Source organism: Rhinatrema bivittatum, chromosome 4 (assembly GCF_901001135.1).
Source record: "Rhinatrema bivittatum chromosome 4, aRhiBiv1.1, whole genome shotgun sequence".
NCBI lineage: Eukaryota > Metazoa > Chordata > Amphibia > Gymnophiona > Rhinatrematidae > Rhinatrema > Rhinatrema bivittatum.
The window spans coordinates 24,421,747-24,434,379 of record NC_042618.1 but is presented as its reverse complement, the minus strand read 5'-3'; the positions used below and the strand labels follow the sequence as shown (position 1 = coordinate 24,434,379).

General features: G+C 42.2%; 1 protein-coding gene across 4 annotated transcripts in view; it reads right to left on the bottom strand.

Moving 5' to 3' along the window:
- The window catches only part of PPP4R4 (protein phosphatase 4 regulatory subunit 4), a 553,487-nt gene that overhangs the window by 254,988 nt on the left and 285,866 nt on the right, over nucleotides 1–12,633 (bottom strand). For all 4 annotated transcript variants that reach the window (XM_029597867.1, XM_029597868.1, XM_029597869.1 and 1 more), the window contains 2 exons: nucleotides 9,604–9,710; nucleotides 8,272–8,379 (listed from right to left, as the gene is read on the bottom strand). In XM_029597867.1, the coding sequence (XP_029453727.1) occupies nucleotides 8,272–8,379; nucleotides 9,604–9,710 (215 nt within the window). The remainder of the gene's footprint in view (nucleotides 1–8,271; nucleotides 8,380–9,603; nucleotides 9,711–12,633) is intronic.

Sequence of the window (12,633 nt, the reverse complement as noted above, 5' to 3'; positions counted from 1 at the left end):
ACAGCGCCGAAAGCGAAGCCCGGGTGAGATGTCCGGTACCGGCTCAGACCTGGCAGGCTCCAGAGGGGTGATACGTAGCTCCCTGCCCCTTCTCCTCCCCCTGCACCCCCTTGACTTGCAATGTTACCGTCAATTTTTACGCAAGATGCAAATCATTGATGGAGGGAGGGGGCGCCGAAGAAGTCTCTTGCCCTGGGCGCCAAATTGTCTAGCTACGCCACTGACTTTCTCCAGTGCAGCTATATCCTTTTTGAGATGCGGTGACCAGAATTGCACACAGTATTCAAAGTGTTGTTTCACCATGGAGTAATACAAAGGCATTATGACATCCACCATATTATTCACCATTCTTTTCTGTTACGCGTGCCATCCGCGGCAGACCCGCGACACAGCCCTATCACCTCTCTGCAGTAACCCCAGCTCCTGGTTCCTCGTCTCTGGAGGCGGTGGGCCACCAGCTCCATCCTGGGGCCTCCCCGGGTGCCTCCAGCTCAGCTACAATACCTGGCGTTCCCAATCCAGCTACCACCTCCATCGCTTCACGACGGGCCTCTCTGCGTGGCCCACAGAGAGACGCTGCTACATGGCGCTGTGTCTCTCCTTAGGCGCGCTTGCGCGCACCTCCAATGTTTAAATAGGGCCTGCGGCGGGAACCTGGCCGCAGCCCCGGATGATGTCATCTGCGGAGCACTGGTACTTAATCCCGGGCTTCGCTCCCTAGCTTTGTCTTTACAGCAGGTCTCCTCGCTGGCCAAATACTTGTTGCTTCCTGAGAGATTTTTCTCGCTCCCTTGTTCCTGTTCCTCGCTGTTCCTGGTTCCTGATTCCTTGCCTCTACATTCCTGCTCTACACCTTCCCTCGGATTGCTTGTACGGACTTTGACCTTGCTTTGCTTGACTACGCCATTGACTCTCTCCAGACCCGGACCTCTGCATTGCCTGACTACGTTGTTGCCTCTCTCCAGATCCAGACCCTTTGCATTGCCTGACTATGCTGTTGCCTCTCTCCAGACCCGGACCTCTGCATTGCCTGACCACGCTGTTGACTCTCTCCAGACCCGGACCCCTGCATTGTCTGACCACGCTGTTGACTCTCTCCAGACCCAGACCTCAGCATCGTTTGACTGTGCTTGACCCTCACCGTGTTCAGACCTCAGCCTTGCTTGCCACTAGGTCCAGTTTGCCGCCAGCCCTGACTCAAGCCTGTACTTTGACGCCTCTTCAGCTTACTTCCTGGACTTGGCCCATTCAGGCTTCGGCCTGCTCTTGCTTGGGCGCCCCCTTCATGCCTATGTTCCTTTGGCGCTCGAGTTTCCAGGATACTACCTCGTCCAGTGTAAGTCTGTACCATATTCCCTCTGCTGTCTCTAGGCTGATCCCCATCTCCTCATTGATGTCATACAGAGGCCCACCTAAGTCCAGCTGGCCCTGGCACCCAAAGACTCAACCTGTGGGGAACGAGGGCTGGTATTGGTGAAGCTCCAGTTGGCCTCTGTACATCAGCCCACTCTGCCTGCCAACGGTGGGGAACCATAGGTCCCTGCCTACGGGTTGCGTCAACCCATTCTCGGCCCAAGGGTCCACCTCCGGTGCAACACCTTCTTAATAATTCCTAACATTCTGTTTGCTTTTTTCATTGCCACGGCACTCTGGGCCGATGATTTCAATGTGTTATCGACTATGATGCCTAGATCTCTTTCCTGGGTGGTAGCTCCTAAGAGAGAATCTAACATTGTGTAACTACAGCAAGGGTTATTTTTCCCTATATGCATCACTTTGCACTTGTCCACATTAAATTTCATCTGCCATTTGGAAGCCCAATCTTCCAGTCTCACAAGATCCTCCTGCAATTCATCACAATCTGCTTCAGATTTAACTACTCTGCATAATTTGTATTATCCAGAAATTTGATCAGCTCACTCATTGTACCCCTTTCCAGATCATTTATAAATATATTAAAAAGCACTGGTCTAAGTACAGATCTACAGGCTCTCCACTGTTTACTTTTTTCCACTGTGAAAAAAGACCATGTAATCCTACTCTGTTTCCTGTCTTTTAACCAACTTGCAATCCACAAAAGGACATCACCTCCTATCCCATGGCTTTTTAGTTTTCTTAGAAGCCTCTCATGCAGGACTTTGTCAAACGCCTTCTGAAAATCCAAATACACCACATCTACCGGTTCACCTTTGTCCATATATTTATTTACCCCTTCAAAAAAATGTAGGAGATTTGAGGATGCAAGACTTCCCATGTGTCCAATCAAACCATGCCTATCTAAATGTTTTGTGATTTCATTCTTTATAACAGTTTCCACAATTTTTCCCGGCACTGAAGTCAGGCTCACCGGTCTATAGTTTCCTGGATCACCCCTGGATCCCTTTTTTCAAATACAGGGGTTACATTGGCCATCTTCCAATCTTCAGGTACGTCAGATGATTTTAATGATAGGTTACAAATATTTACTAATAGTTCTGAAATTTCATTTTTTAGTTCTTTCAGAACCCTGGGGTGTATACCATCCGATCCAGCTGATTTACTGTCGTTCAGTTTGTCAATCAGGCCTACCACATATTCCACGTTCACCATGATTTGGTTCCCAGTTAATCTGAATCAACACCCATGAAAACCTTCTCCGGAACAGGTATCTCTTCAACATCCTTTTCAATAAACACCGAAGCAAAGAAATCGTTTAATCTTTCCACGATGGCTTTATCTTCTAAAAGTGCCCATTTAACCTTTAATCATCCAATGGTCCAACCAACTCCCTTGCAGGCTTTCTGCTTCTGATATATTTACAAAAGTTTTTATTGTGAATTTTTGCCTCTATGGCAACTTATTTTCAAATTTTCTCTTGAAACATGGCAGCCATTGGCCCCAAAGCCTTGTGGGCACTTCAGACCCCCACTGGACCACCAGGACTATTTTTGTAAGCAAGTGAGGGATTGGGAGTCCCGACCTCTTGTGGCAGGATTTTTGTGATGGGGAGTGGTTTGGGGCAAGGCTTGATGCCAATATGAAACATTTATTTTTTTAATATTTTGATAACAGGCTACCTCCAAGGGGAGTCTATGGAGATCTCTGGGGTTTTTGAGTACTTTTGAGGGGGCTTTCTTGGGGCCATTGGCCCTTTTAAGTCAAGGTTCCGGGAGCATCGAGTCATGCATTAATATCCCAATGCTCCTAGGAGAGGTTAGCCACAACTCAACAGTTATAGCTAACTTCAGGTCAAATAACACGGCTTGCAATTTTTTTCGTCAAGCCATATTATTTGATTTGCATCGTTTAGGATGTTTATGAATGTAACAGCATGCATTTGTAATCAGCTCATTTAAACACATGCAGTGCTGGGGCTGAAATAACGTAAGATATTTGAAATATCTTGTGTTATCTCTGCATTAGGCCATTTACCGTGCTTATCTCGGGGTAACAGGCCTAACATAACTTAGAGGTAGATATTAAGACCCGAACGTGGGCTGCACATGTGCGCGTGTTTGCTGGCAATTTTATAACATGACTTAAATGCTGTCCATAGCAAAAGTAAAGTTACGCAGTAGGGGACCCCGGCGCGCTTGTGCGCCTAAACACTTACACGCAGACTTCATGGGGCAGTTCCAGCCCGACCATGTCCCACCCATGCCCCGCCTAGACCACATCCATGCCTTGCCCCTATTGGTGAAACAAATTTTATGTGTGTACCAGGAGATAACGCATGTACCCACGAGAGTTTTAAAATCCGCATGGGTGCGCCAGGCCAAGTCTCACACATATCTCCTAGCTTCAGCATGCCTAGGGGTTTTAAAATCTACCAGTTAGTGAACAAGACCCTTAAGCACGTAAACTGGGGAGAAAATTCACCTAACTTTAGCTGCCTAGTTGGTTTGTTTACTTTTCTTTGAATAGCAGCCCCTAGGTATTTTAGCCTGTTTGCATATTTTCCTTCACTTAATACTTTATCAGTTAGAAAACCTCTTGCTCATAATGTTACCCATCTCAGCCTGTGCACCCTCCATTTTAGGGTCCTATCCTACTGCTATAGATCTGGGCTTAAATAACATACAACGCAAGTCTCCCGCCCCCCACGGTATTTCAGGCTACTTTTCAAAACTGGAATCTTGGGATTTGGCTTCCAATATTCTGACTCCAAATCAATGAAGATTACACCCATAATATCCTTATTTTAAGAAAATAGGAAATTTAAACTGCCTTTTCTCTCTCAAAGTCTACTTAAATATTTCATTCTCTTTTGAGAAATGTTCCTAGTGTTATTACTTGTTCTGGACAATAAAACCAGGAAGGAAAACCTAATTGTAACTATAATAAAATAGTTTTCTAAAAGATTGATTGATCAGCATATTTACCAGGTCTCCATAACTTGTAATTGTAAAACAAAATTCTTTAAATTGTGAGTAACCATCAAAATATATAATTGGTTAAAAATTAGCTCAGAATAATATAATATTATATAGCCAGTTAAGTAGTAAAGTCAGGCGCAGGTTTTAAAATCTAACTTTAAGTTTACCAAATAAACTGGGCAGATCAGCAACAACTGCAAGCTTCTTACATTCTTCATGACCCACCTGCAAGCCTCAAGCACTCAGCAACCTCTCCTGCAAGCTTCTAGCATTCATCAATCCTGCACCTACAAGACTCCAGCATTCACACAGCACTTAATCATAATCCTTCTAATCGCGCAACATAGTTCCTACAAATGGCCCCATTTTTCACAATTCCAATTCTCCAACATAATACACCATCTAAAAGAATTTCTTTCCGACATGCTCAACAACACAACCTCAAATCCCTCTCTTCAATTATGATCACTCCTACCACGCAACTTCTAGGCATCACCCTTTTTTCTTTAAGCCTTTTCAATGCTCAATCTCTAACGAAAAAATCTATAATCCTAAACGACTACCTCATCGACATGAAACCGGAGATATGTGCAATCACTGAAACGTGGTTAAAACCATCAGACACAGCAATAATCAATCAATTACCTACAGAGGCTTACGACTTCTTCTCACTTCCTCGTCATAAAAAAAGGGAGGAGGTATTCTTTTAGCAACCAAAAAGGAACTCAGATTCTCTCTACATCAATCCAATTCCAATTCAAAACTTGAATTCGGCTTTTTCACCTCAGACAAGCTCCAAATCCTCCTCGTATATGCTCCCCCAGGACTCCTGGAATCAGATGCATCACCCCTGGTCGAATTAGCCACTTCCCTCATCAACTTAGACTCGCCAGCTATCATTCTAGGCGATTTCAACATGCACGTTGATAACCCTACCCCATCACCCAACTGTGAAACTCTACTCACAGCCTTCTCCGCGCTAGGCTTCACTCAATTAATTAACAAACCGACCCACAAAGCCAGCCACACGTTAGACCTTATTTTCGTTAACACAGCAATCAAGCCCGTATCTCTCCCAAATTGCACAAAGGTCCCGTGGTCAGATCACTACCTCATAACAACTTCATTCTCTATAAAAGATACGAGCCCAGCCTGCATTCCCTCGCCCTCCTTCACATACAGGAAAACCTGCTCCCCAGAAGACCTCCATAATCAACTATCACCACAACTCCACCAATTGGACCTTACAGATCCGAACTCTGCACTTCAATCATGGAATACAATTACCGAAACTATAGCTAACAAGCTATGCCCTCCAATTACAAAAAAACCACACCAGAACTCCTCCAAAAGACAGCCCTGGTTCTCCTCAGAACTAAGAAAGCTCAAACTCCAACTAAGGCAAAATGAGGCTAAATGGCGCAAAAACCCAGGAAACAACACCCTTTCAATCTACAAATCATCTCTGCATCAATACAAAGCAAGCACCTTAAGATCCAAGAGGGACTACTACGCCTCGAAGATACACGACCTTGTATTCGATGCCAAAGCCCTTTTCAGCTATGTATCCAACCTTACACAATTAAACCAGTCAGAGATTGCACATGACCAAGCTCAATCGAAAGCGGAAGAATTAGCTCTATTCTTCAGCAACAAAATCAACAGTCTTCTATCTCAGCTCCCCTCTAACCCCACTGTTCCACTAACCACTCCTCAACCCTCAATCAACAACACTCGATTTGAAGAACTTGACACAACCTCATCCATTGAGATCCAAGGAATTCTAAAGAAAATGAAACCTTCCTCTCACCCTTCAGATCACATCCCAGCGAAACTACTACTATCAATTCCAGATTCTATCTCCAAAACCCTGGCAGACATCATAAATTGCTCCCTCACACAAGGATTCTACCCTGACAACCTCAAACTAGCCTCACTCAAACCCCTTCTCAAAAAACCAAATCTTGACCCCAACGATCCTAACAACTTTAGACCGATAGCTAACCTTCCCTTCATAGCCAAGATTATGGAAAAATTGGTAAACTCACGACTCTCAAACTACATTGAAGACAATAACCTACTATTCCCATCACAATACGGATTCCGTAAAACCTTAAGCACGGAAGCCCTCCTCATCTCCTTGACTGATCACATCATCCTAGGCTTAGACAAAGGACAAGCCTTCCTTTTGATCCTACTCGACCTTTCATCTGCATTTGATACGGTCAATCACTCCCTTCTCATCAACCAACTAACAGCCATAGGTATTTCAGGAACTGCCCTATCATGGTTCAGAACCTTCCTCAGCAACAGAGGATATAAGGTTAAGATTCATAATAAAGAATCCTCACTTCACCCCGCATCAGTAGGAGTCCCTCAGGGCTCATCCTTGTCTCCTACCTTGTTTAACATTTATCTGTTACCCTTATGTAAACTTCTCACGGACCTCAATCTCAAACACTTCCTCTACGCTGACGATATCCAGGTCCTGATCCCCATCAAGGAGTCACTCGCGAAAACATTGTCTCACTGGGAAACCTGCCTCCAAAATATCAAACAGCTTCTCACAAGCCTCAACCTGATACTAAATTCATCAAAAACAGAACTTCTACTCATCACGCCAGAAAACAGCTCCCTCACACCCACTCATCCAGCCTCACCAAATACTACACAAGTGAGAGACCTAGGAGTCCTAATTGACAATCACCTAAACCTGAAAGCTAACATCAACAAAACCACCAGAGACTGCTTTTATAAGCTCCAAGTGCTGAAAAGAATAAGACCTCTCTTCCACACACATGACTTTAGAACGATTCTACAATCAATCATTTTCGCAAAGCTGGACTATTGTAACACCATCTTGCTTGGTCTCCCTTCATCACACACCAAACCACTGCAAATGGTCCAAAATGCCTCCGCCCGGATACTCACTAACACCAGGAGAAGAGAACACATAACCCCTATCCTGATAGGCCTCCACTGGCTGCCCATCCACTTCAGAATAATCTACAAGGCCATTCTCACCATTTTCAAAAACATCCATCAATTAGCCCCAATTGATCTCCATATCCCACTACGATTACACAACTCAACAAGACCGACAAGAGAAGCTTACAAAGGAACACTTCAAGTACCTCCAGCCAAAACTACCAGACACATCACGCTTAGAGATCGGGCCTTCTCCACAGCCGGGCCAACTTTATGGAACTCCATTCCCCCAGATCTTAGAATGGAACCCAGCATCTCAATCTTCAAGAAAAGACTCAAGACGTGGCTGTTCACACAGGCCTTTCCTAACTCCAACATTATTTAACTTCCATCAATCAACACACTTCGCTAGTATTAGCATTAATAGCCTCCTCTTACAATGTTGTTATATTTATATAATTATCTGATCTACATTTCCCTTCTTACCCCAAGTTATTGATTTCCTTGTTACATGTAACTGCTTTTCTGCACTATTGTTCAAATTGTAAAGTTTATTATAATCGCACCCCTGTTTCTTGTGAACCAGCATGATGGGACTATCGTCTTGAATGTTGGTATATTAAAAAACTTAAATAAATAAATAAATAAATACATTCTTTCAATATCAAGTCATTTTGAATACATCTACTTGGAAGCATTATTTCCAATATTATACAGGTATTAACAAAAAAGTAACAGTTATTTTGGATTTTATTGTAATTAAAGCTAAAAAGCCATGCTGCAATAGAATAAACTCTACCAGAGTTTTCACAGCCCTGGCTTACTCTTCTTCACACAATCAAATAAAAATACCTTTGTTCTGCTTGAGGGATTGTGGCAACATTGTTAATTTTAATATAAATGATGCTACTTGAATGGTATTAGGTAAACAAAGAGAAATATATTTTCATTAAAAGCCATGCAAGTTCTGTAAGTATGTCGCACTCACCCTATTCCTTGCGCTATATACTCCAGTTGCCGACCCATGCAGGACCGAACTTCGTACTCTACATCCTGACAGAGTGATTTTACCAGTGGAAGAATGTCTCTCTTAATGCTAAAAAAAATGGAGTTTTTATTAATGTAAACAAATTAACTTTAATGGTAACGTGCACTGTAGACAAAAGTACCAGCTGGAATGTTTTTTTGTATGTTTAAAACATTACTGTGCAGTTAGAAGTTACATAATCAGCTTTAAAAGGATTTTTAAACAGGCTGTCCCATGCTAGCTAAATGCTTGGCAGGGACTGGTCAGCTGTCAATTGTAGCTGGGCTTCCTCCTGTTTCCCTCAGGAAGGACCTGCATGCCCCTTGAAGACAACTTTCTGATCAGTTATTTGCATGTGATTGAACATCATAGTGATCCTATCTTTTGGGTCGTAGAAAAAACTAAAATTGGTTATCAGGTTTTTCCAACCAAAGCCACAGCGTAGTCAATAAAGACCTCCTTTCTCTCCCCTCCCCCCCCCCCCCCTCCCCTCCCTCCACCATTAACACATAACTGGAGCTGGAAACCAGGCTGTCTTTAGAAGAAAGGCTTCACTTCTCCTATTGGAGCGTGCATGTCAGCTAAATTATATAGGAGTTTTCCCATTCAATGCCTATGAACAAAACCCTTGAAACCTCAGGTTGCACATTTGTACCAAACATATTTCAGTTTCCAAAGCGAAGGATTAGAAGAGGTGAATCCCAAGGATCAGCATTCCTTGAGACCTTTCCTCATTGTTTATGAAGGGATTTATTGAGTTAGGAATTAGCAATGTGTATTAGAAAGCTACTACATACAGTAAACCTGATAGGCATCCAGTAATTAAGGGTACAGTACAAAGCTTCAACTGTGTCCTTCAATGTGGCTGTGGGAGTAGATGTAAGTGGGAGACAGTCACAAACAGACCATTTGCAAAGGAGGGGATTTAAACTGGAAGCCATTTTATAGCAGTATTACACTTTCTCAATCAATGATTTATATCATAGCAGCTTTATAAGGCAGGAAACAATGTTAAAGAAATAAACAGGGTATTGAAAAACTGAATGTACAAGACAGATACAGAATTTGTTGCACTTAATCCACAACCTTTCCAAATTTTCGGGAAAAGACAATACGCTTCAGAAAGCTGTGTTTTAATAACAATAATTAGTATGAAAGTAATTACTGTGCTTTTAAACTTATGTTGCAAATAATTTGAACAAATAGAAATCCAGGGTGAACCCCCAATTATGCTTGTCATTTAAACTGCTGGTGGTACTGTAAATAACATAGAAAGAAAGAGAAACTACTCACACATGAGCTTCAAACTTGTTAGCTAACTTCCCCAAGATTTTACAACTAGCTATGCGAGACTGCACTGTTTGAGAAAGCTGAGCCTTGGAAACAAGTGGATTCAAAATCTGAAAAAGGAGAGAAAAAGGCAATGGTGAATGTTGCCAACAGCACAGATTACAGACATCATATTTACTTGCTACTGAATTTACCCATTAGTAGGACCCAGATCTTCCATGCTACCATTCGGCTTCAATTGTCTTACCTTTAGATTCACTACCTCTTTCATAAGACTATTCATTAATAATGCTAGCAACTATACAGGACACTTCTTACCATTCTGTTTCTGGATTATCTGAACCTTAGTAAAGGTGAGAAGAATTAAGGAAGGTAAGAAGGGAAAAAAAACCACCTTTCTATAAAATGACTCTCAGAAATACTTTGTAACAGACCCGTGTAAATGTAACAATACAGACAAGCTTAGTGGCTTATTTTGGTTGGTGCCTGCAACTTAATGGCTGTTAACATCTCAATCCAATCTGCTGCACTAAATCTTGAACTAAAATAGTTGAATATAAACCACCATCTTAGATTGCAAAGTGTGGGTCTCATGTTCTAATTAGCAACAATTAAAATCAACTTTGATTAGTTTATCTATTAAATGTGTATACTGATTTACATCATTACAATTATTTTAAGAAGTTTAAGTTTGTAGGTGTTGTTACCATTGACCTAATTAACTGGAACGATGAGGCTGCAGGGATCAATGTGCTAATGGACAGGCTGCCACCAGTTAGGAGATGGATTCCAGACTCACTGGAAACTGGGAAGGGGGATCTTAGTCCAACAGGGTGCATTGCACCTTAGAACACAATTTTAATTTATAGGCCACTTTTCTAATATAAAAGCCTACCAAAAGTGGTTCCTGGCAAAATGAATTAAAAAGGAGATAGAAACCAGTCTTCCAACCAAATTATAGGGGACAGTTGCTCAGGAGCATGTAGCTCTGAGTGAAGTACCTGCAAAGATAAGAGTATCCTGATGGAAGGGATGTGGCTAATGCTGAGGAAGCTCAGGGGGATCATGTGAAGAACAGTCCAATATGAAGGACGTCAAATTTCCTGCATCAACTGCTAATAAGAAGCGAGTTGCGAACAGGAAAAATAAAAAAAAGAATGCATTTAGGTGACTCAATGCATACGCCAGTAATCTAAAAAAATACAATTGATGAAAATTAGAGTGCACTGCACTAAAGAGGCGTCGCAGAGGCCTTGTGGAAAGAGGATACTCAGTGGGACATTGCGACACCAAACATACTTGAAGATCAGAATGATAAAGCAGACAGACTGGGGGGTGCGGGGGCCGCCTATGTTAAAGATGCCGAACAGTCAAACAGGATGCAAAGATCCGCAGGAAGCAAACTGGAATCTCTACAAATAGGAATTCCATGCATGTCCGGGAAACACAGAGCAGTGGAAGCAGTCTCCCTCTCACCTGATCAGGATAGTGAAACAGACTGTGAAATGTTAACGCAGATTAAAAAGGCTGAGAAAACTGGAAACCCAGTAATAACGAGAGCTTTCAAGTGGATGAATATTTCACCAGGGCTTGTGAGGGAGGTAGCTTCTAGCAGGCATGGGCTATTGTTTCTTTCCTTTCATTTCACTTAGTTAGAGAGCATACCAAATGTTTTAATGTGCGTTCAAACTTTTAACATGCACTTTAACTCATTTCTTTTTATTTTATACTTATGCAATTCCAAAATGTCATCACGAGAAACATTCTGCTTCAGAAAGCATTGGACACACGGCCAAGAAAAAAAAAGGCAATAATCCCAAACCAATATTTTATTCTAGCCCCTAACAAATTAAGGGAGAGGAGTCAAAATAATACAAGATTACTAAGCGAAAGAAAGAAAATAAAAGGAAAAGACACCTCTTAATCTTGCCTAGTTACTTCTCAGTCACAGAAACAGCTCCTGTGATTATCTGGGGAGTCCAAAAAGTAAAGCAACTGTTCAGGGGTAAAGAAAATGATACCTAACTCCAGCATAATTAATAATACACTTACAGGGATATCTTTAAAAAATGACATGCCCAGAGCTCTCAGCTCCTGCCGCATAGCTAAAAATAACTTTCTGTGTTCCTGAGAGATCTAGAAATATCTGGATAAATCCAGATCTTCTGTCCAACAAATAATGCTTGAACTCAACAAAAATACAGGCGCATTTACCCCAATAAACAGATTTGGAAAAAAAAAATATATATATAGGCGCATGATCATATTATGGACTTGTTGAAATACAAAAGACACCAAAAGGATAATTTACTCCCCGGGAGAATTCTGCACAAAAAAATTGAAAATTCTGCACCAAAAATTAAATATTTGGCGCGCACATTTTCTAAAGTCTACAAAATTCTGCATATTTATTTGTCATAACAACACAATATTTTTTGCAAATTATCAATCTGCATTTCAGTGCAATCCAGTATTTTCATTTAAATAATATTACAGAAAACAAAGAGCCTTCACATGTTTCTCACTTAGTAAGGATCTGCAGTGCCCTAGGCAGATCAATATAACACCGCCCCCCCCCCCCCCCCCCACTGCCCTACCCATCCTGAATTGAAAATGCGCCTCTTACAATGGTAGATATATATGGAATCAAGTTCTTCCTTGTACAGTTCTCTCTCTCCTCCCCTACCCCTGGTGACAGCTCTCATATTGCCTTCAGAAGTCCTCCCTACCCATCCAAAGTATGGTTTTCGGGCAGGCTAACCTGTGCTGCACTGTCTTCCATGTGCTTCTGGGGATCATGCTCTTCCTCTTCCGGCAAGGCTTGATGAGAAAATATTAATTAGTGCCATAATCCTGCCTGCGAAAGCGCTCAGAGTGGCAGTGTGGTCTGAATTCTGCAAGTGAAGGGAGAAAGCTGCGGGAAAGGGCAATTCTGCATTCCCGCAGTAGCACTGCATTCCCCCAGGGCTAATGGTTCTATCCTTTTCCTCCTTACTCAACATCTCCAACAATGTTGACACATTTACTCTCTCC